This window comes from Somniosus microcephalus, chromosome 16 (genome assembly GCF_052327205.1).
Source record: "Somniosus microcephalus isolate GS21.2 chromosome 16, FLI_Smic_1.0, whole genome shotgun sequence".
NCBI lineage: Eukaryota > Metazoa > Chordata > Chondrichthyes > Squaliformes > Somniosidae > Somniosus > Somniosus microcephalus.
In genome coordinates this window covers 42,297,899-42,322,920 of record NC_141002.1, presented here as the reverse complement: position 1 = coordinate 42,322,920, position 25,022 = coordinate 42,297,899, and the positions used below count along the sequence as shown (strand labels likewise).

General features: G+C 45.4%; 1 protein-coding gene across 1 annotated transcript in view; it reads right to left on the bottom strand.

Moving 5' to 3' along the window:
• Positions 1 to 25,022, bottom strand: part of LOC147106104 (structural maintenance of chromosomes protein 1B-like) — a 172,432-nt gene that overhangs the window by 119,009 nt on the left and 28,401 nt on the right. Inside the window, exons 7-9 of the mRNA XM_086008868.1 lie at positions 7,988 to 8,128; positions 4,546 to 4,628; positions 3,017 to 3,224 (exon numbers count right to left, since the gene is read on the bottom strand). Coding sequence (XP_085864994.1) covers positions 3,017 to 3,224; positions 4,546 to 4,628; positions 7,988 to 8,128 — 432 coding nt within the window. The remainder of the gene's footprint in view (positions 1 to 3,016; positions 3,225 to 4,545; positions 4,629 to 7,987; positions 8,129 to 25,022) is intronic.

The window sequence follows — 25,022 nt, the reverse complement described above, 5'->3', positions numbered from 1 at the left end:
ATGCCCAGTTTGGGTTCCGCCAAGACCACTCGGCTCCCGACGTCATTACAGCCTTGGTCCAAGCATGGACAAATGAGCTGAATTCCAGAGGTGAGGTGAGAGTGACTGCCCTTGACATCAAGGCAGCATTTGACCAAGTGTGGCATCAAGGAGCCCTAGTAAAACTGAAGTCAATGGGAGTCGAGGGGGAAAATTCTCCACTGGCTGGAATCATACCTAGCACAAAGAAAGATGGTTGTGGTGGTTGAAGGTCCATCATCACAGCCCCAGGACATTGCTGCAGGAGTTCCTCAGGGTAGTGTCCAAGGCCCAACCATCTTCAGCTGCTTCATCAATGACCTTCCCTCCAATATAAGGTCAGAAATGGGGATGTTCGCTGATGACTGCACAGTGTTCAGCGTCATTCACAACTCCTCAGATAATGAAGCAGTCCATGCCCGCATGGAACAAGACCTGGACGACGTTCAGGCTTGGGCTGATAAGTGGCAGGTAACATTCACGCCACACAAGTGCCAGACAATGACTAGCTCCAACAAGCGAGAGTCTAACCACTGCCCCTTGACATTCAACATCATTAGCATCGCCGAATCCCCGACTATCAACATCCTGGAGGTCACCATTGACCAGAAACTTAACTGGACCAGCCACATAAAATACTGTGGCAACAAGAGGTCAGAGGCTAGGTATTCTGCAGCAAGTGTGTCACCTCCTGACTACACAAAGCCTTTCCATCATTTACAAGGCACAAGTAAGGAGTGTGATGGAATACTCTCCACTTGCCTGGATGAGTGCAGCTCCAACAACACTCAAGAAGCTCGACACCTTCCAGGACAAAGCAGCCTGCTTGATTGGCACCCCATTCACCACCTTATACATTCACTCCCTCCACCACCGGCGTACCGTGGCTGCAGTGTGTACCATCTACAAGATGCACTGCAGCAACTCGCCAAGGCTTCTTCGGCAGCACCTCCCAAACCCGTGACCTCTTCCACCTAGGACATGGGCAGCAGGTGCATGGGACCACCACCCACCTCCAAGTTCCCCTCCAGGTCACACACCATCTTGATTTAGAAGCATATCGCCGATCCTTCATCGTCGCCGGGTCAAAATCCTGGAACTCCCTACCTAACAGCACTGTGGGAGTACTTCACCACACGGACTGCAGCGGTTCAAGGTGGCGGCTCACCACCACCTTCTCAAGGGCAATTAGAGATGGGCAATAAATGCTGGCCTTGCCAGCGACGCCCACATCCCATAAATGGATTTTTTTTTAAAGTTGTTTAATTGTCCACCACCATTCACGACTGGATATGGCAGGACTGCAGAGCTTTGATTTGATCTGTTGATTGGGATCGCTTAGCTCTGTCTATACCATGCTGCCTCCGCTGTTTAGCATGCATGTAGTCCTGTGCGAATGATACTACAAAGCAAGCGATGGGAATAATTGGCAACACTTTTCTGCTAAGTGGTTCACCTTATTGCAAGGATACCTCCCAGATAAAGCCAAAGCCACTTAAGTCATACTAGGTCGTATTTCATGTTCAGTGGACTTAGCCAAATTGGTTTGAATCATCAAAATCAATATGCCTGTAACTTTTTCTGATCAGGATTTTACCTTTTGCTGCTGTGGCAGATATTCCTTTAATGTTGGCCTGTTTGTTCTCTTTGCAGATCAGTTGAAATTGCAATAGCAATAAGATGGATGTTAGACAACTCGGTAAATTTTACAAATTTGTGCTCCTGGTGAGGATCTTCGATAACCAGGAGTGCATGTTAGGATTCTGGGCACGGAGGTCAGCAGGATCTTCCATCAGTTATGGATGACAATCCTGTGGCGTCCACTGACCTGAACCCAAATTTCCGGCATGCATTACTGGCACACAATGTTCCATGCCATGGTGCTGATTTGTAACATTTACCCTCTTTAGTTATTTGCAGAAATCCTTCCAACTCTGCTGAAAACACTAGACTGTGAAATGACAAATGTCACTTCACCATAGCAGATACGATGAAAGTGGCGTTAACCCTTTTATTTTCTTCCCATTTGAGTTAGATTCAAGTTAAAAGTTAGTTCCAAATTTAAACGAAGCTGTTGGAATACTCAATAGGTCCGACATTCCATAGAAACATAGGACATAGGAGCAGGAGTAGGCCATTTGGCCCCTCGAGCCTGCTCCGCCATTCAATGCGATCATGGCTGATCATCCAAGTTCAATACCCGGTCCCTGCTTTCTCCCCATACCCCTGGATCCCTTTAGCCTTAAGAAATATATCCAACTCCTTCTTGAATATATTTAATGAATTGGCCTCTACTGCCTTCTGTGGTAGAGAATTCCACAGGTTCACCACTCTCTGGGTGAAGAAATTCCTCCTCATTTCTGTCCTAAATGGCTTACCCCTTATCCTTAGACTGTGACCCCTGGTTCTGGACTCCCTGACCATCAGGAATATCCTTCCTGCATCTAGTCTGTCCAGTCCTGTCAGAATTTTATAAGTTTCAATGAGATCCCCTCTCATTCTTCTAAACTCCAGCGAGTACAAGCCCAATCGTCCCAATCTCTCCTCATACGTCATTCCTGCCATCCCAGGCATCAGCCTGGTGAATCTTCACTGAACTCCTTCCATGGCAAGAACATCCTTCCTCAGATAAGGCGACCAAAACTGCACACAGTACTCAAGATGTGGTCTCACCAAGGCCCTGTACAACTGCAGCAAAACATCCTTGTTCCAATGTGGGCCAAGGTGTAATTGGGGTGGATCTTCGGTGAAGAAACTGAAAATTGGGCAGAACTGGGTTGCATCTGGATTCCTGCCCACCCACTTTTTTTTAAGCTCCAGACATTTTCCAGTGGGATAGCTGTGGACAGTGCTTCTGCTTGCCCCTGTCTACACATAGTAGGGTTACGATTGCTACCTTCCAATACTCAGGGACCATTCTAAAATCTTGGGAATTCTGGAAGATCATAACCAATGTATCCACTAATTATATATTGTGTATATACAAACTCCTACTTACCACAGAATCTGGGTAGAGGCGCTTGAAACTCTCGAGGATCTCAGCTTTCTTCTGCTGTCGATGCCCTTCACGGTGATCAATCCCTGCATTCTGCAACTCACCAGCCACCTCATTCAGTTTTTCACTGACTTCACCTATACGTAGCTTAGCTCTCTCTATTTCATTGGTCAATTCTTCTTCACGTTGTTTCTGTTCAGTCAGAGAAGCCCTAGTTTTGATAATAATTACACGTGGATGCTGGCATTATGACATCTGTCCTGATGGCGTGTCTAAAGTCCAAACATATCCTCTCCGATTCTCATCCTACTCTATAATTTGCAAACAGAAAGGGTTACCCCTATCTCCTTGCAAATCAGCACACAAACACTGTTTGTTAAATAAATAGGCACGGATAACAGGATGGAGTGCAACTTTAAGAAGCTGCAAGAAATTTCCCTACCTTCCTTTGTCCATGGTTAGCAAGTGGCAAATTGATGCACTAAAAACTGCAATGTATTCTTCAAAAAAAGCAAGGGCCCAAGTAAAGAGACCAAGGCTTCTTTGCAATGTACATTTATATTGGGATTTAGATTCAAGTGCTGTTTAGCTGCTCCACTCACATTTAGGGGGATCTCGCCTCACCTGCATGAAAATCAGGGTTTTAATGAGCCTAGTGCACAATTGGTGTGGAGGGTCCAAATACCTGAACTGCTTCCTGGTTGTATTATCAAGCAGAGTGTGCTTCACGCTCTAAGATCTCAGTTGCGAGCCAGTACCCAATTTACAGCATGTTATGGTGCTGATGATCGTTTTATTGGCCCAATTTCTCTATCCTTGGGTGCGCAATAGTGATCACAGTGCTTCATTGAAAAGAGCAACATTGATAGAGGGCTGTGAAGCAAGTCTTCAGCCCAACTACTCAACCAGGGGTTTGTGTTATTCGAAGTGGTATAAAGAGGTAGAACATTACATTTTAAAATGAGGTACGAATAATTATTGCACAGTACAGCTGGGGCAGAATCAATGAAAATAAGTAATCAAGATTCTTGGAGCCTTGTTCTTTATTTGCACTATTAATTTGAAGTGAACTTCTTTTCTACAATCAGTAAATCCCGCTGGTTCAATTTGGCACTGAGTCAACACATTGATAAATGATTTTCTTTCCTCACTTAGGTTATGAAATTCATTTTAAGGTATCACTTAAGCTATTATCACTTCCTGTCTTGCTTTCATATTCAGTTTACTCCTTTTAATTCAAATTATATCTGATCATTCAGGTCTTTCTTGGCACCAATTTCCCACTTTGCTCTGTTATTTACGTTGCTTAATTCAAATGATTGGACACCACCATTTTTTACTGAAGAAGATGATGTTGAAATATCAGGAGTATGCTGTAACTTACGTAACACAAATCAATCAGTCTTAGAATTTCCATGTGACATAAGTCTTTGAGCTAACTTGATAAACCAAAATCTTTTGTACAACATCTACTGCTCAAGCAAAATTCTTTCCATGTCTAAGAGCTGTATTCCTTACGGATGAAGACTTACTTGCAGGTATTAATATATTCTTCCAGCTTTTCTGTTCTTTTCATATAATCTTCTATTTCCAGCTCTGTGTGCTTAATTCGAATCTGAAAATAAAAAGTGACTATACATTAATATTTTCATCATTGATAGTTGAATTTATTTTGACGGAAATGTTTAAGTAAAATGAAATTAATCCTGGGGAGTAAATGAAGCTTCAGAGGCTGCTTCTCAATGTTATCACCTTTCGTAATTCTACTTTTCAGTCTCCAAATTAAAATATTCGTTTCCTCCTAGCACGAATCTCTAACAGAGCTGACACCATTGTAAATTAATGTTAAAATAGTATTTGCATGCTACAAGGTAATTGTGTAGTGATCGTGTGTTTTGGAAGTTGAATTTGCAACTGTTCATTTTTCTGTGAAAATTGTAAATCAGTGGCCTTGATTATTCTTGTACTTATAAATGAATGAATTATTAAGAAAGAACTTGCATTTATATAGCGGCGCTCAAGATTTCAGGACACCTCAAAGCGCTTTATAGCCAATGAAGTACTTTTGAAGTGTCACTGTTGTAAGGTAGGAAATGTGGCAACCAATCTGCCCTCAGCAAGGTCCCACAAACAACAATGAAATAAATGACTAGATCATCTATTTTAGGTGTTGGTTGAGGGATAAATGTTGGCCAGAACACTGGGTCAATTCCCCTGATCTTCTTTGAATAGTGCCGTGAATGGGAAGATGGGGCCTGGGTTTAAAGTCTCAGTCGAAAGACTGCACCTGACAGTGCAGCACTCCCTCGCTCAAGTTGGTGGAGTGGGGCTTGAAACTACAACCTTCTGACTTGAGTACTACCACTGAGCCAAGGCAGACACATTTATATAAAGCCATGTAGCTTTGCAGAACAGGAGGCCATTTGGACCATCATGCCTGTGCCAGCTATTTGTTAGAGCAATTCTTTTTGCTTCAAATATTTATCAAATTTTCCCTTAAAAGATGCAATAGTCTCTGCCTCAATCACTCTCTATGGCAAAGTATTCCATGCTTCAATGTAAAGAAATTTCTGCTAACTTCTCTCCCTAATAATTTTAAACTTATGACCTGAAGGTTTAATCACATGATGTTCTGGCCACATGACATCTGATCACGTGACATCAGATCACATGACATCTGCAAATGTTACTGCATTTACCTTATGGAGGTCAGGTCCCCTGTAGTTGAGTATCTTTGCTCATGCTTTTGCACCAGCAGCTGTTTTGCAAGAATTTCCAACAACCAAGAGACCATGAGCAGATAAAGAAAGGGAGCAGGCGATTCGTAGGAGGGAACCAGAGGTGGGAGGAACTTTGATTCCACCAATAACTAATACTAACTCACTGAAATTGCACAGATAGCGAATAACAATACTGGTAACACTCAGATTTCCATCAGAACCAACAGTAATACAATAACTCACTGATAGCCTATGTAAGTGGTAGCAATAGGTGTAATGCCCCAATATCTTACCTGTAACTAGTATTAATTAGAACCTACTGATACTCGCCCTGAAACTACAGCCAGAATGTCCCTGCACTGCACAATGTCTGGTAAGGCACCCCAGTCGATGCCACTTTTAATAAGCTCCTCTCTCTCCCTATCTGCTTGGACTTGAGTTCTGCGTGAAGGTGACAACTCTAAACTGGGAGCCCAAGTATGAGTCAATCTATATTGAATGTCATATGTCAACAAAAGCTTGCACAGACCAACCTGAACCAAACCGAGAAATCGCTCAAAGGGCAGTGAGCTCGGTGTTTTGAACACTTCTTACAGAACAGTGTCCTATATTCAGCTCAGCACCAACAGTTCTAAACTACTTCCTGGGCTCAAACTCAATAAAGGAGAGTTTTCATAGAGTAATACAAATGACACCAGAGGAGGCCATTCGGCTCCAAGCCGGTGTTGGCACTCTCTCCTGTAACCCTATTCCTCTCCAGATCTTTTACATTCCTCCTTTTGAAATACTTATCCCATTCCCTTTTAAATGACAGTCCAGTTTGTCCCAATAGCAACTTGTGATGAAGCATCCCATGGTCTGATAGCCCTGAATTCAAAAACTTTCTATTCCGCTCCCTTGGTTCTTCCAGTAGTATTCCTCGGTCTCCTCCCCTATTTACCCACAGTAAGGTCCCCAGGTTTCACTCACCCCTTTACTGGCTACTCCTCGCTCGATGTTGCTTCCAATCACATTGCTGCTGCTGCTCTTGGCTCTGCAGAAAATATTGCTCCCCACATCCGACCCATTCCCCAATCTCCCTCTCTGCCTCCCGAACAAGCTCCAATCCCTCGGTCCCCAATCCTCTTCCCCGAGCCCCCATTTCAGTTTCCCTCTTTCCTGAGCTCTACCCTGCCTTCCGAACAGCCCCCTCAATTCCTGACTCATGAGCTCGCCTCAGTACTCAAGGCTCTCCCAATTCCTAAGCTGCCCCCGATTCCCGACCCCCGATTGTTCCCGACACACCAGGCTCTCTGCAGCGATGATGTCACCGGGCCAGAGGCGGGAAATTTAAATCGTGAAGATCTCCCGGGCTGTGAGCAACAACACTTGAAAGATCCATACCCCATTCTGGGAGATTCCGGGGGGGGGGGGCGGGGGGGGTTGGCAACCCTATCTTCAAGTGAAGTGAGGTCAGGGATTAACTGAACAGAGCACAGATATGTAATTCAATCCCTAATTTAAACTCATACATTCTATCCTTAGTTTTATGCAATATCTTGTCTTGGTATTATTTATAGCAAAATTAATGTCAGTTTGGGAAGCAGACAAATTGAGTTGGACGGTGCATAGGAGTTTCCCTGCAGTATAAACTGAGGAGCTGGCTACATGCCCACCACTGGCATGAAGGTGTAGTTAGAATACAAATTTGCATATGCACATAAATATGGACAGAGGAATTTATAATGGAAAGAGTTGACATGGGTGGAAAGCAGAATCTGACGAGGACTGCAGGCAGGTTTCAGGTCGCAGGCCAGGGTCTGCAGCAATTTTTGAACTGGCAGATGAAAATTTTTCAAGCATTTTGTGCAATTTGTTGGGGAAAGATAATATACCACCACCTAGAGGCCAGAGCCTGTCATACATCGGGCTTTTCCATTATTAATGTGGGCGTAGGAGTTTATAGCGGGGGAAAAGTTGTCACAAAAGTATTACAAAAAAAATTACAACAGCAATTAAGGTTTTTTTAGATAGTAAGTCTGCGCAGATGTAAGTATTTTTTAAACAAGAAGGAAGGTAGGCAGCAGGAGTGAAACACAAGTTACAATTAATAAAATGACTTCCAGGTTTAGTCATTTAATACAAGTTTTTGATAAATTCCCACTGATCAGAACTGTTTTTTGTTTTGTAATTAGTTTGGAGCATTGATTACTTTCTGCATTTAAGTGGCAAAACTAGGTGCTGTATCTTTTATGCACAAATTTCATCTGATTACTTCCAAATCTTTATAGTTTCTTTGATCCAGTTCCAGCTTGTCCCGATCAGCCTTTTGTTCCCATCGCAGCTTCTCCAGCATATGGGCCACTGCGGACACTTGTTTCCTCACCAGTTCCTTCAGTTCTTTATATTGTTGTATCTGTAAAACCAAATAAAAATCAAGTTTAATAGGTAAATAGGGATTTAAAAAGAATCTAGGGAAGAGATAGCAGAGGCACTACTACACATCTATATCTATATATATAAAGCGGTACTTCTGTCATTCTGTCTATCTGTCATTCTGTCTATCTGTCTGTCATTTCCTGTGCGTGTTTCGGGTATACACTCAAAAGTTACAGGGCGTACCTACGCGCGCGTTACCTCCAAAGAAAGCTTACGCTTCAGAGACGGTTTTAAGCGTATTTACTTTTCGGTCGGACGAAAATTGTTCGCGCCTTATGCAAAAAACCTTCAAAATTAAACTCATTATCTGCTACCATTGAATGACTGACATCAAGGTTCCACCAATCCTGTTCCGTCACGATTGACCAATCCTACAGTACGGTCCCCTGATGGTTGGCCAATTGGTGTGTGTGTGGGCGGGACTATTCGTTTTCATCTCGGGGAGCTTCCAGCCATTGTTTCACTAGCAGCTCTGTTCACCTTCCACCTCAAATGACTTCAGCTTGCAGCTAAAACGACTTTCAAAGTTAGTATGTCTTTTAAAAATAACATAAGATTTACCAAAAACGTTTTATAAGTACTTTCACTTTCATTTTTCAACCTTCTAAAAGGTAGACATACAAGCACACAGACAGGGCCCTAAGCCTCCCACTCGATTTAAAATGTTACCCAGCACCAGATTCACAAAGGGACACAGACAGGGCCCCAAAGCCATAAGTACTTTCACTTTCATTTTTCAACCTTTCAAAACGTACACAGACAGTGACACACACAGGGCCCTAAAGCCTGCCACTCGATTTAAAATGTTACTCAGCACCAGATTCACAAACGGACACAGACATCGCCCCAAAGCCTACCACTCGATTTAAACCGCCTGCCCCAAAACAGCCCTGGCAACGCCGGGCTCCCTAGCTAGTATTTAATAATTCGTTAGAAAAAGGTGTCGTGCCAGAGGACTGGCAGATTGCTAACGCAATACCTATATTTAAGAAGGAAGATAGAACAAGTCCAGGGAACTATAGATCAGTCAGCGTAACATCGGTAGTAGGAAAAATAATAGAATCCCTGCTAAAGGAGAAAATAGAAGAACATCTAGAAACCAAAAATATAATAATGAAGTCAGCATGGACTTCAAAAGGGAAAGTCTTGCTTGACCAACCTCATTGATTTTTTTGAAGAGGTAAGAGAGAGAGTAGACAAGGGTAATGCAGTAGATGTAATTTATATAGATTTTCAAAAGGCCTTCAATAAGTTACCACATAATAGATTAATGAATAAGGCTGGAGAATGTGGAGTCAGGCGTCAAGTAGCAGAATGGATAGCTAGCTGGCTTCAAGACAGAAAGCAGAGTAGGGGGAAAGGGTACCTATTCAGAGTGGCAGAAGGTGGGAAGTGGTGTTCCACAAGGATCAGTGCTGGGACCAATGTTGTTCACAATTTAGATTAACGATTTAGACTTTGGAATAAATTTGCGGATGACACCAAATTTGTGGAGGGGGTTGGGGGGAAGATAGTCAATACTGAGGAGGACTGCAACAAATTAATAAACTTGCAGAATGGGCATATAATTGGCAAATTAATTTCAACACAGATAAATGTGAAGTATTACATTTTGGTAAGAAAAATAGGAAGGTCACATATTACTTGGAAAATAAGAATCTAAATGGGGTAGAAGAGTAAAGGGCTCTCGCAGTACAAATACACAAATCACTAAAAGTAGCAACGCAGGTTAAGGCGGCCATAAAAAAGCAAACCAAGCACTAGGGTTTATTTCTAGAGGGATAGAATTGAAAAGTAGAGAAGTTATGCTAAACTTGTATCGAACTTTGATTAGACCACACTGGAGTACTGTTCACAATTCTGGTTGCCATATTATAAAAAGGATATAGAGGCACTGGAGAGGGTGCAGAAAGGATTTACAAGGATGATATCAGAAATATGAGGGTATACCTATCAGGAAAGGATAAACAAGCTGGGTCTCTTTTCTCTTAAGAGAAGGCTGAGGGGTGACCTAATAGAGGTCTTTAAAATTCTGAAAGAGTAGACACAGTGTTTTCACTTGTGGGGAAGAGCAAAACTAGAGGCCATCATGGATGGAGTATAATGTAGGGAAATGTGAGGATATTCACTTTGATAGGAAGAATAGAAAAACAGAATATTTTTTAAATGGTGAGAAACTATTAAATGTTGGTGTTCAGAGAGATTTGGGTGTCTTTGTGCAAGAAACACAGAAAGCCAGCAGCAGGTACAGCAAGCAATAAGGAAGGCAAATGGCATGTTGGCCTTTATTGCAAGGGGGTTGGAGTATAAGAGTAAGGAAGTCTTGCTACAATTGTACAGGGCCTTAGTGAGACCACACCTGGAGTACTGTGCACAGTTCTGGTTTCCTTATCTAAGGAAGGATATACTTGCCTTGGAGGCGGTGCAACGAAGGTTCACTAGATTGATTCCTGGGATGAGAGGGCTGTCCTATGATGAGATTGTGTAGAATGGGCCGATACTCTCTGGAGTTTAGAAGAATGAGAGGTGATCTCATTGAAACATACAAGATTCTGAAGGGGATTGACAGGGTAGATGCTGAGAGGTTGTTTCCCCTGGCTGGAGTGTCTAGAACTCTGGGGCATAGTCTCAGGATAAGGGGTAGGCCATTTAAGACTGAGATGAGGAAGAATTTCTTCACTCAGAGGGTTGTGAATCTTTGGAATTCTCTGCCCCAGAGGGCTGTGAATGCTGAGTCTTTGAATATATTTAAAGCTGAGAGATAGATTTTTGGACTTTAGGGGAATCAAGGGATATGGAGATCGAGCGGGAAAGTGGAGTTGAAGTCGATGATCAGCCATGATCTTATTGAATGGCGGAGCAGGCTCGAGGGGCCGTATGGCTTACTCCTGCTCTTATTTCTTATGTTCTTATCAATATAAGATAGTCACCAAGAAATCAAATAGGGAATTCAGAAGAAACTTCTTTACCCAGAAAGTGGAACTCGCTACCACAGGGAGTGGTTGAAGCGAATAGTACAGATGCATTTAAGGGGAGGCTAGATGAACATATGAGGGAGAAGGGAATAGAGGGTATCAACTCTATATGCTGATAGAGTTAGATGAGGAAAGACGGGAGGAGGCTCGAGTGGAGCATAAACGCTGGCATGGACTGTTTGGGCCGAATGGCCTATTTCTGTGCTGTATATCCTGTGTAATCCTATGTAGACAAAATGATGATTACAGCAATAAATTATCAAAAATTACTGAGTAATCTGTTTTCTACCATTCAACAGTATCAGTTCAAGGTTTCTGGGAAGTATTTATCTCTGTTTTCAATATGTTTACAAGATTCCTTCATACAAAATATAACCATGCTACAAGCCAAGAAAATACAAGTATAACCCAACAAAGAACTGACGGCCATGACTCAGTTCACTTGTCTGAAAATAGGCATTGTCTCATGATCGTTATCAAAAAGTAGATGCACTTATCAAGAAGCACTGCGCTGGATTTTAAGTTCGCGATGTGCTGGGAGCAGAGGTCCGGTAGCGCGCGGGAAAGACTGAAGTCAGTGCAGCGCGACTTGTCAGTGGCTTTTTAAACCAGCCACTGCATTATTATATGATTTCCGGCTTTCCAGATCATTTAGTGTCAGCAGGTGTGATGATGACCCACATGACACAATTTCAACTCCAATATTGAAAGGGACACTCCAAACATGCAATTTGAAGGAGCTTGGAGTTGGAAGTCAAAGAGAAGGAAGTGCCAGAATGGAATCCAGATGGTCAAAGGCTGTGCCTCAGTTCAGTAACACCTCCCTGGGTGTGCTGCTGGGGGCTGTGAGGACCCGGAGGGATATACTGTTCCCTAGCAACGGGAGGAAGATGACTGCTGGGGACACCAGAAAGGCGTAGTTGGAGGTGGCAGAGGTCAGCAGCAGGAGCATGGTGCCATGCTCATGGATACAGTGCAGGAAGCGGTTCAATTACCTAAGCAGGGCAGAAAAGTTAAGAGCAATGGTACATTCACCTATATCCTGATGTGCGTACTACCCCAATCCTCTCACTCTGCCTCCTCAAGCCTACTCCAGCACATCGCTCCTCACACCAACTTACCTTGCAAGTACACCCATCCCTCTCTGTCTATGCACTTTCTCACATCCCCATCTGTCCATCCACCACTGACACTCACCCTCATCCTTATGCAGTCATGCCTCTCCCTCAGTCACCCTCAACAAATGGTCTCCATCCATCCATTCAGCAAATGCCATTACTCTCACTTATAGGTCTCATCTTTCCCTCCTTCCTGAAGAGAGCACAGAACACGAGGGAGAGGCAGATAACCGGAGGGGGCCTTCCAGCCATTACACAGATAGCAATTAGAGAAGCAGGCGCAGGAAATCAGTGGAGTCTTGGCGGGCCTGGCCGTCGGAGATGGGGGCCTCGTAGCTACCTGGTGACAGAATTAAATATCAGACAGCCACATGACATATAACACTCACTCATGTTGACTTCATGTCAACAGAGAGTGAAATATGATCATGTGCAAAATGAGAACTTCAAACATTCTTACCTTGACAGAACTCATTCATGTCTTTTGTCTCCCACAGGGCCTTTACGCGTCACGCAGGTGGTGATCCAGGTCGCGGACGATGACACCTCAGAGGTCACTCCCTCTGCAGGTGCACTGTCACACGACTCATGCAGACCATGCATCAACTCAGATACTCACACTTCAGTGAGCCCAGTAAGGCAGAGAGTTGGGTTTTCACCTGGTGACTCACGCATCAAGCATGAGTGGCACAAGTAAGCAAGAGCAGAACATGGAGACAGGGACAGCAGTGGAGTGTCCGCGTCCGAGGGTGCAGGACGCTCCCAGCTCTGCTCAGCTGGACACAAGATGCTGTACCTCGGGGGCCGTCGATGAACAGGATACTTCTGGAGCAGCAGAGAATGTGCGATGTACTGGCAGGCGTTCCTGCCGCACTGTGCACGCTTGCAGGGAGATTGGAGGAGTCTGTCTCAAGCATGAGTGGCATGATGTCTTATTAGAGGAGAGTTGAGGAGAGTTTTTTTCATCCAGAGGGTGGTCGGGATCTGGAACGCACAGCCTGGAAGGGCGATAGATTGCATTTAAAATATCCTTGGATATGCACTTGATGCTTCGTAACCTGCAAGAACTAGAAAGTGGGTTTAGGCTGGATAGCTCTTTTTCGGCCGATACAGACACAATGGGCCGAATGGCCTCGTTCTGCACCATAAATTTCTATGATTCTATGAATGATAGCCTAGCCTTGGCCGTTCATCGCTCCACAGATCTGCAGCAGTGTTCTCCTGCTCATTGTTGCAGGGAAGTGCGGCATAGCCATGAGAGGGATGATGGTGAAAGGGGACATGGAAGTGGAGACTCACCTCAAAGCACTTTCACTTCTCACCCGTTGCCTCCCCTCATTCAGTACCCCACATGCTACCTCGTGTCCCAATGGACGAGTCTGCCCCTGCACAGGTGCAGGTGGAGCAGACTTTGGCTGGGCACTCACATGCTCCAAAACCCAGAGCACGTCGGCCAAGAGCATCTCAGCAGTCAGAGCCGGGATCTGAGCAGCCTATCGAGACCTTTGCTGAAATCACAGGGGTTGCACCACGTAAAAGTGCTAGTAAAAGGATGAGTAAAGATTTGTGAGCCACATAAATATTATTTTGCACCACTTTCCCGTTTTGCCCATTCTTGGTTGCTAGCTGGCAAGTGCCTTTTTCAGTTGTGTGATGATGAATAGGAAGACATGAATTGACGCAGAGCAATGGGGTGCTGTGAAAGGGAGACTTGGTTGTTTGCAGGACTGCTCTGTGTTAGTGGCATTGCCGGGGGGGGGGCGCGGGGGGAGGAGAGCAGAGGCAAAAGTGGCTTTGGCATGTGGTTGTTCGATGGGTGTACTGGTGAAATTTAGATGAACCTCAGAATAATGAGGGCATCCTGGGCAGCAATGTGCGCATCACCTTCCAGTTCTTCCTTCCCCTCGTCTTCTTCCTCCTCCTCGGAATCGTCCAAAGAGGCTCTGTGCTCTGCGCCTTTTTCCTCCTGTAGTTCCAAACATCGCTGCTCGCAATGTTGTGCAGAGCGCAGCAGACGACCATTCTGGAGACCCTGGCTGGTGTGTACTGAAGGGTGCCTCCAGATCTGTCCAGGTACCTGAAGCGCATCTTCAGCATGCCGATGGCTTGTTCGATGATCTGGGTGATCTATGGGTGCCTTAATTGCCACATATGTGTAGTCGATGACACCCTGCACCTGTGGTAAACCAGCCAAAGCCACAAAACCAAGCGCCCGCTCATTCTGACTGGGGTCATTGCAGGAGAAGGTCCTATAATTGCCGGCCCTGGCAAAGAAGCAACCTGTCTTAGAACATAAGAAATAGGAGCAGGAATAGGCCACTTGGCCCCTCGAGCCTGCTCCGCTATTCAATAAGATTATGGCTGATCTAGGGCTCAAAGCCAGTTCCCTGCCTGCTCCCCATAACCCTTCACTCCCTTATCTTGCAAAAATGTAATGACCCAGCCTCCACAGCTCTCTGGGGCAGAGAATTCCACAAATTTACGACTCTCTGAGAGAAGAAGTTCCTCCTCATCTCAGTTCTAAAAGGGCGAACCTTTATTCTGAGACTGTGTCCCCGAGTTCTAGAGAAACATCCTCTCTGTATCTACCCTGTCGAACACCCTCAGTATCTTATAGGTTTCGATAAGATCACCTCTCTTTCTTCTAAATTCCAATGAGTATAGGCCCAGACTGCTCAACCTTTCCTCATAAGTCAAACCCTTCATCTCTGGAATTAACCTAATCATCTCAACTGCCTCCAATCCAAGTATATCCTTCCTTAAATAAGACCAAAACTGTACGCAGTACTCAAGGTGTGGTCTCACCAATACCTTGTACAGTTGTAGCAGGACTTCCCTGCTTATATACTCCAACCCCCTTGAAATAAAGGCCAACATTCCATTTGCTTTTTTGATTACTTGCTGCTAACTTTTTGTGTTTCATGCACAAGAACCCCCAGGTCCCTCTGAACTGTAGCATTTTGTAATCTCTCCATTTAAATAATAATTTGCTTTTTTTATTTTTCCTGCCAAAGTGGATAAACATAGAAACATAGAAGATAGGAGCAGGAGTAGGCCATTCGGCCCCTCGAGCCTGCTCCGCCATTCAATGCAATCATGGCTGATCATCCAAATTCAGTACCCAGTCCCTGCTTTCTCCCCATACCCCTTGATCCCATTAGCCTTAAGAATAGAAACATAACCTCGCACTTTCCCACATTATACTCCATCTGCCAAATGTTTGCCCAATCGCCTAGCCTGTCTATATCCCTTTGCAGATTCGCGTCGTCTGCACAACTTGCTTTCCCACCCATCTTTGTATCATCTGCAAACTTGGCTACATTACACTCGATCCCTTCATCCAAGTCATTAATGTAGATTGTAAATAGTTGGGGCCCCAGCACCGATCCTTGTGCTACCCCACTAGTTACCGTTTGCCAACCAGAAAATTACCCATTTATCCCGACTCTCTGCTTTCTGTTAGTTAGCCAATTCTCTATCTATGCTAATATATTACCAACTCCGTGAGCTCTTATCTTATGCAGTAACCTTTTATGTGGCACCTTATCAAATGCCTTCTAGAAATCCAAATACACCACATCCACTGGCTCACCCTGCTTGTTACATCCTCAAACATGATTTCCCTTTCCTAAAACCATGCTGACTGTTTGACTGCAGCATGTTTTTCTAAATGCCCGGGAATCATCACAAGGAGAATCATTTGTGCCTTCACAGAGCCGATCCGAATTGGACTGGTGTTTGCTAAGATACGGAGCCTGGAAGCTGGCGAGCGTTTTCTTGGGATTATGTCGGTACTTTTTCCACGGAGACGCATGTAGTCGGTTCCCTGGGACTGAGCGGCGGCCGCACTTTGGAACACACTATGGAGCTGGTTATTGAGCGGAGAAAGTTCACACGATCCTTTTATGGGCACAGAATACACCAAATCTGAAAACTCACTACAGAAAATGACATCAGTATTAACTGGAATAAAAACAGAAAATTCTGGAAATACTCAGCAGGTCAGGCAGCATCTGTGGAGAGAGCAACAGAGTTAACGTTTCAGGTCGATGACCCTTCGTCAGAACTGGAAAAAGTTGGAGATGGAAGGGTCACCAGGAAGGAAAATTGTGTATACCAATCTGGCATAAAAGGAAATCTAAAAAGGTGACTCAACCGTGGATAACAGGGGAAATTAGAGACAGCATAAAATCCAAAGATAGGGCGTATAAAATAGCCAAAAAAAGCGCCAGAGCGGAAGATTGGGAACAGTTTAAGATAGAGCAAAGGAGGGCAAAGGGCATGATCAAGAGGGGCAAAATAGCTTACGAAAACAAGCTGGCGGAAAATATAAAAACTAACTCCAAAAGCTTTTATAAATATATCAAAAGGAAAAGACTGGTGAAAACCAAAGTTGGTCCATTGCAGTCAGATACGGGGGAATATATAATGGGAAATAAGGAAATGGCAGATCAACTAAATGCATACTTTGGGTCAGTCTTTACGAAGGAAGACACAAAAAACCTCCCTGGGATATCGGGAAAAATAGGGACATTGGCAAAGGAGGAACTGACGCAAATCAATATCTCTAAGGATATGGTGTTAAGGAAGCTAAAGGGATTGAAGGTGGACAAATCCCCAGGGCCTGATAACATGCATCCTAGGGTACTGAAGGAGGTGGCCCTAGAGATAGCGGATGCACTAAGGATGATTTTTCAGAATTCATTAGACTCGGGAACAGTGCCGATGGATTGGAGGGTAGCTAACGTTACCCCACTATTCAAAAAGGGGGGTAGGGAAAAAGCAGGTAATTACAGACCTGTAAGCCTTACATCAGTTGTGGGCAAAATGCTGGAGTCCATCATTAAGGATGAAATAGCGGAGCACTTAGCAAATGGGGACAGGATAGGACAGAGTCAACATGGATTTACAAAGGGTAAATCGTGCTTGACTAATCTATTGGAATTTTTTGAGGGAGTAACTGGTAGAATAGATGGGGGAGAGCCAGTAGATGTGGTGTACCTGGACTTCCAAAAGGCCTTCGATAAGGTCCCACATAAAAGATTAGCATGGAAAATTGAGGCTCATGGGATAAAGGGGAAAGTTTTGGCGTGGATAGGGAACTGGCTGTCAGATAGAAAACAGAGAGTTGGAATAAACGGCTCATTTTCTGAATGGCAGGCAGTAACAAGTGGGGTACCACAGGGATCTGTCCTGGGCCCCCAGCTGTTCACAATTTACATTAATGACCTGGATCAGGGAGTCGGATGCAGCATTTCCAAATTTGCAGACGACACTAAACTAGGAGGTGGGGTGGGCTCAGAGGAAGAGACCAGGAAGCTCCAGAGCGATTTGGACAGACTGGGCGATTGGGCGGATAAATGGCAGATGCACTATAATGTGGACAAGTGCGAAGTTATCCACCTTGGGTGCAGGAACGGGAGGGCAAATTATTATTTAAATGGCAATAGATTGGGAGAGGGGGAAGTACAGAGAGACCTGGGTGTTCTTGTACACCAGTCACTGAAGGCGAGCATGCAGGTGCAACAGGCGGTCAAGAAGGCAAACGGTATGCTGGCCTTCATAGCAAAAGGGTTAGAATACAGGAACAGGGATACCTTGCTGCAGCTGTACAGGGCACTGGTGAGACCACACCTCGAGTACTGTGTACAGTTTTGGTCGCCTCATCTGAGGAAGGATGTTCTTGCCATGGAGGGGGTGCAGCGGCGATTCACCAGGCTGATACCAGGAATGGCGGGAATGACCTATGAGGAGAGACTATGTAGTTTAGGGATGTACACACTGGAGTTTAGAAGATTGAGAGGGGACCTCATAGAAGTGTATAAAATTCTGACAGGTCTAGACAGACTGGATGCAGAAGGAATGTTTCCCTTGGCGGGTGAGAACAGAACTAGAGGACATAATTTAAGGATAAGGGCTAAACCATTTAGGACAGAGATGAGGGGGAATTTCTTCACTCAGAGAGTGGTGAACCTGTGGAACTCATTGCCACAGAGGGCAGTGTACGCCAGCTCATTAAATATATTTAAGAGGGAATTAGATATATTTCTACGGGCAAAAGGGGTTAAGGGTTACGGAGAGAAGGCGGGGACGGGATACTGAATTAAAGGATCAGCCATGATCTCATTAAATGGCGGAGCAGGCACGAAGGGCCTACTCCTGCTCCTATCTTCTATGTATCTATGTATCTATGTATATGCAATATATCGCTAGCTGGAATATATTGATTTTTTAGGTTAACTTTTTTTTTAAATCACATTTAACGACCATATATTTATTTAATGTAAATGTTTATTTTTAATTAAACAAACATTAACATCCAACGGTGTTTTTTAAAAAATGTTGCTCGGGTTTTAAAGCCTTAAAAATGTCCAACGATTTTGAAACTGAAGCCACGAGAAGATGGCAACGTGTTGTAGCTTTGTGAAAGGTGGACTACTGACAAACGGATCGCCCCTCGATGTTTCAGAACTTTCCCAATCTCTAGACAGTGAGTGTCCTGGTGAATCTTTTCAGGCAATTTTTTTCATGTTTCACGTTTCAATTCATGCGGTGTAATGCAGACAAAGGTGAGCTGTGGATATGTAACAGTATGTGGGACTCCCCCAACACCCACTTGCACACTGGATGTCTTGCACTCTTGCTTAGAGGACAGTGGCCAATTGCACATTGCACAGCAATGCCAGGGCTCATTAAACAGCAGCGCTTCACCAAACTCTTCATGATTGCAAGAAAAAGAGGCCCACAGAAGGAAGAGTTGTCAATTGGAGCAGCACACCCAACCTCCATCTCAAAGCTACCTGGAGAAGCTCATTCTGGATATAACGAGCCAGCACTTTGTGGGGTCCATTGAAGTGGGGCACACAAGTAGCCATCCTGTATCTGGAGGTTAGTACCCATTCTTGCAGTTCTGAGTCCCTCCATGTATTTGTCATAAACTCTAGTATTCTATCCGTAGGCAACTTAACCAGGCATTACAGCACGGCATATGTTGGCTACCGAAATGTGTTACAAGCAATGTTTTACAGATTGTAATATTGTTTCCATAGGGACAGCTAAGCAGCATCAGCTGACAGGGCTGAAGGGTGTAGGCTCATTCATCTTGCATGATACAGCATCAATCGCAGTATCTGCAGCAAGCAACAGCCCAGGAATATTCACTCTGGGGGAAGGTGTAGAGTTAAATTTAGAGCTGGAAGCAGTGAAGTAAACAGACACAGCATGAATGAGAGAAGCAAGTGCAGGTATCAGCAAAAGAGCAGGAAGAAATTAGCTAGAGGATCAGCTCAAGGTCAGCTGGGGTATTACCTCCAGTTGATACAGAAAGTCTCTCTCCTCTCTGTCTGATCCACTGTGCACATGTATTAGAAAGCTACAGCCTCCAAATCTTTCAGTACAGTTAGTCCAGCATTACACCAACACACTGAGCAGTGACTGCTGCTAACATCTGAGAGGTGTTAAACAAATCCCAAACCAGTCAAAGATTGACAGCTCATGAAAGAGTTTAGCATAATTTTAAAATATATTACCGTCAGGGAAAATGAGGCAAAACAAACTTCATGCTTCAGTCAGTGGGTTGCAGGCCAGTATGCTTGTGTTTTAACTACAGATCCGGTTTATTCAGCTATTTACCATATAACTGTTCAGACTTAGTTTATTCAGAATAACTTGCATTTATATAGCACCATTAACATGGAAAAACACCCCAAGGCGCTTCACAGAGGCGTGATCAGGTACAAGTGTACAGAGAGTCAAAGAAGGGGATATTAGGATTGGGTGATCAAAGGCTTGGTCAAAGAGAAGGGTTTTCAGGAGGTTCTTAAAGGAGAAGAGAGAGGTCGACCCAAGGTGATCAAGCTTGGCTTCGTAGGTGTTGGACTTTAATGTGAGTCATATCACATGATGCCCAGAATGTATATTCCTTCTCACCAAATCTCCAGACCTTGACATAATGGCTATCTTGCTGGTTTAACTGCTAATCAATTTAACCTGATGTTCCTGTCTGAATTTACAAAGGAACAGATGATGACCTGGAATTTTACCTTGCTAATAGTTGCGAAAGTGTTCGCTTCAGTGCTTCTATTGTTCTGGCCAATCTGCTATTAACACCTCACATGGAATGTTGCTGACATGTCTGTTTCTTCCTACTCCCCCATTGTTCCAAATGATCTCCGATATTAGCATATCCTAATGACCCAAGATGTTATGATTAACTTTGATGGGATACCCGACAGACTGGCACAGAGCAAATTCTAACACGAGACACATGTAATATCGTTTTTGTAAGAGCTGTGACCTGTTATGAGATTAAATAAAGTCACTACAAGGTTTATAAACCAAAAAAAAACTGGCTGCATGATCTGTAAGAGTTTGTCTAATTGTCTCATGATTTGAGATGGTGGGGTGACAATATGGCATTACTGTATATATGCTTTTAAGTTGTGCTGTTGCTTGCGTTGTTGTTGTTGTAAAAGTTGTCCACAGACAAAAAGGGCCCACTCAGCACAAAAAAAATTAGAGGGAACATTGGCTGGAGCCAGCTTCCCGACGCACTCGTATTTTTCCTGGATTTTAACCCCCACCTGCACCCAAACGCTCACCCTCGTTAAAATTTCCCCCACATTTTCTGGACATCCACATAAACATGTATGGAGTCATTGAGACATCACCTTTAAGAACAAGCTGAAGGTTTATAATGCAACAATGTTCCCAACGCTAGTATTCATGAGAAACAGACATGCTACAGGTGCCACGTGTAGGGAGGAAAAGGCATCAGCTAACATCATAAACCCAAGACATATTGCATCACTGAAATCCATGCCAACTAGAGTTCTATGAAATACATATAGATGTATTGAGAAGCTATTTCATTCAGTAAAGGTTATTTTTGGAAAAATTTCCAGCAAATCATGCCATTTGAAGTGGCATTGTACCACGTCAATTATATCACGGCCTGGATTTTGCTGTAAAAATAACCATGGGCTGGATTTTGCCAGGCCCGAGGAGGCGGGAATGGCGGCGTGTGGGGTGTTAAAATTGCAAAAAGTGGCGGGCGGGCCCGACCCCGCCTCCAAGCAATTTTCCCGAATGCGTGGTTTCTGATCCCGTCTCTGTTCCGCCTCCAAGAGGCGGGATAGGCCCTTAAGAACCACTAAATTGCCTCTATAAACCCATTTTGAGGCCTTTCCGATTTTAACACGTTTCCCATGAGATTCACGTCTCCTCTGAAACACGACGGTGAAACCTGGCGGGACCACAATTGGATTGCTGACCATCAGCTGCAGCTCCACCATTAAACAGGAGATTTGATCAGTCATCATTTGCAGGTGGCAGGACTTTGTTGTCTCAGGTCTGGGGAACTTTTAGAAGGTATAACCATAGCTGTGGAAGTTTGGAGCCTGACACCCATCTCCAGTGTGACCTCCTGGGAAACCCCTCTCACCACCTTGACTGAGCGCTTCCTCAACGGAGGCATCTACCAGAAGCATGGGAACCATTTATTTCCTTTCCTCCTGGACATCAGATGAGGACGAAGACCAGCCGCGGCAGCAGCAGAACCATAAACAACAGCAGCGGCAACAACAGGAGCGCCAGGCTGCTGCTCACCTACCTGAAGCTGCACAGGCCAGAAGGCACCAGCCCATGGAAGGCCGTCGACGCAGGAGATACCCCCCAAACAGGGTCTACAGACAGAGGATCAGCTACCTCAATATAAGTGAGCAGCAGTGCCAAAGGTGGCTCCAACTTTCACGAGAAGTAGTGGGTGACATCTGCGCAATGGTGCAGCAAGATCTGGAGCACAGAGGAGCAGGTGGACACCCCTTACCGGTGGCCGTCAAAGTCACCACCGCACTCAACTTTTTTGCTTCAGACTCATTCCAGGGATCAACAGCAGACATCAGCGGCATCTCCCAGGTGGCCGAACACACTTGCATCACGCAGGTAATCGATGCCCTCTTTGCCATCGCGCACAATCACATCCATTTCTCCAAGGATCAAGCAAGTGTCACGGCACGTGCGGTTGGATTAGCTAATCTGGCAGGCTTTCCAAGGGTGCAGGGCGTCGTTGACTGCACACATGTGGCCCTTAAGGCACCCCATCGTTATCCAGGTATTTTTGTCAACCGCAAGGGCTTCCACTCCCTCAAAATGCAGCTGGTGTGTGACCACAAGAAGGAAATTTTGCATGCTTGTGCCAAGTACCCTGGCAGTTGCCATGACTCCTTCATACTGCGCCAGTCTAGTGCGCCTCCGCTTTTCAGTCCGCCAGACCAACTTAACAGATGGCTACTTGGAGACAAGGGCTATCCCTTGAAGACGTGGCTAATGATGCCGTTGAGGAGCCCATCCAACGAAGCTGAGGAGAGCTACAACTACAGCCACATTTCCACCAGATCCATAATCGAGCAAACAATCGGCAAGCTGAAGATGCACTTCAGATGCCTGGATAGATCAGGTGGAGCCCTGCAGTACTCAGCAGTCAGGGTCTCCAGAATAGTCGTGGTTTGCTGTGCACTTCACAACATGGCACAGCGTCGTGGCTTGCAAATTCCTGAGGAACAAGTGGCTCCTCACATATCCTCCGCAGATGAGGAGGAGAGCGAAGACGGACATCTTGCAGAGGCCCATCAACCAGCGGCAGCAGTACGCGAGAACATTGCTGCCCGAGATGCAAGGAACGCACTCATCTTGGCCAGATTTGCTTAGCCTAGCCAATCATGCACTTTTGCCTCGCAGCTTCTTACCACAGCATCGACAATGGCCAAGAATCAGCGGATTCCTAGCACTCTGACCACCATACTGACAATTGCAAGTAATCCTCAGTCCTCAATGTGGAAGTCCCATTAGCGAAATGACACACGCCACCAGAATTTTTATTTACAATAACCAACTGATGACATTTTAAAAATAAACACATTTTACCCAAGTGACTACCCTTGTGACTATTTGTGCAGTATCTTTCTCTTACGCGTGCTCCTACGTGGTGCTTCCCCTGTGGCTTCAGCAGATGTGGAGGACCCTTGTTCATTTTCTTGCTGTTCCTGTCTCAACACCTTTGGCGGGCGTCCTCTGGGGTTGCAAACCTGTGAGGACTCGGCAACAGTCTGCTGCTCCTGCGGCTGTGCAGAGGTTGAGACGCCGATCTCAGTTGGGTGGGGACTCTGGTGGGGCTCTGACTGAGGACTTGGCAGTGGCATGGAAGTGTGAGCGCTTGGAGAGGAGCCCCCACTTCCTTGTTCTCTGACACCAACATCCCTCTTCATGGGTCAGGTCCACCTCAGTGCTTGCAAGTGGCTTGACAGCATCTTGCTGCACATCAGGGGGGCCATGGGGACACGTATCTGCGCTGGCAGTCCTACTCAGAAGGACTTCCATGAAGGTCTGGTTTCTCTGTTCAATAGCTGACCATCGCTCCTCCAGAGATGTCAGTCTATTCTGAACACTCACCATGTTTTCTACACTCTGGCGACTTAGCTCCTCCATGGCCGTAGCCATCCTCTCGTCTACTGTAGCCATCCTTTCCACGGAGGTTGCCATCCTTTCCGTGGTGCTGCGTTCATGCGCCAATGACTCCACAAAGGTTCTGCTCATGTTCGCTATGGACTCCTCCATTCGCTCCACACTCGCAGCAACCCTGGAGACAAAACCTGCCAGAGACTCTTGCACCTGTTCCTGGAGTTCCAGCACCGCTGTTCTTCTGGATGGACCCAAAGGCAGAGGGTCGACATGCAGCTGAGCCGAGCTTGGAGAGTCCTGCGCCCTCCGACTAGGACTTTCCACTGCTGTCCCTGTCTCCACAATCTACTGATGCTCACTTGTGAGCTATGATACACCAGGTGACAACAGTACTCTATCTCGTGATGGTCCCAGCGAGGTGCGAGTGTCTGCGCTGGTGCTGCGTGCGCTGAATTCTGCTGACGCTGCACCCTCAGAAGTTGCAGCTTCCTCTGAGGAGTCTGGAGGCTCAGGCTGTTCCTCCTGGATAGTGGGGACGGGTGCTTGCGATGGTCCTGTGGGGGAGTAAAGGAAAGGGTCAGAGATGTGAGACCAAGGTTACATGCACATTGCATATTGCAGATGATCATAAGTCCATCTGTTAGAGCTTCAGAATCATTATCAGCGACTCATGCAATGTCAATGAGATGAAAAACTATTCTGTCACCAGCTTTCTCTGATGCATCCGTCTGTCCGTCCCCCACTTGTGCATCATCCTCAATCTCCAGGACTGCCGCCTCCCAAGGGGTGAGGGTGGCCCTCCTCCTGTCCTCGTTCTTTCCCGGTTATTGTGAGCTCTTTTTTTCCTGCAATGAGGGAGACAAGTGGAGTTTCAGTGAGAATGAAGGAGTGTAGAGAATCCATAGCATAGATGCTTAGAGGGAGACAAAGATGGAGTGAGTTGGCAAGACCAAGGGCCCTCCCTGTGTTTTGTAAGTTGTTTTCATAGCATCACAGTGATAAGGAGTGTGAGGGCTGCATAGTCGAATAGTTAGGTGAATGTGACCATAGAAAGGGAATGGGTAAGGGTGCAGGGATGTCAGTGTCAAGTGGGATGTGGAGGAAGAGGTTGCTAAAGCTGAGTGCTGGTGCGGAGAGGCAATGGAGAGCAGATTGAGGGCGATGGGAAAGTCATACTCACTTTTCCAGTGCGTAGGTCATGAAATCTCTTGCTGCACTGAAGCCAGGTTCTGTGGATCATCGACAACAAGGTGACATCCTGGGCCACCTGGATCCACACAGTTTTCGTCTGCTGGGGAGGCTTCTTCCACCCTGAAGAAGG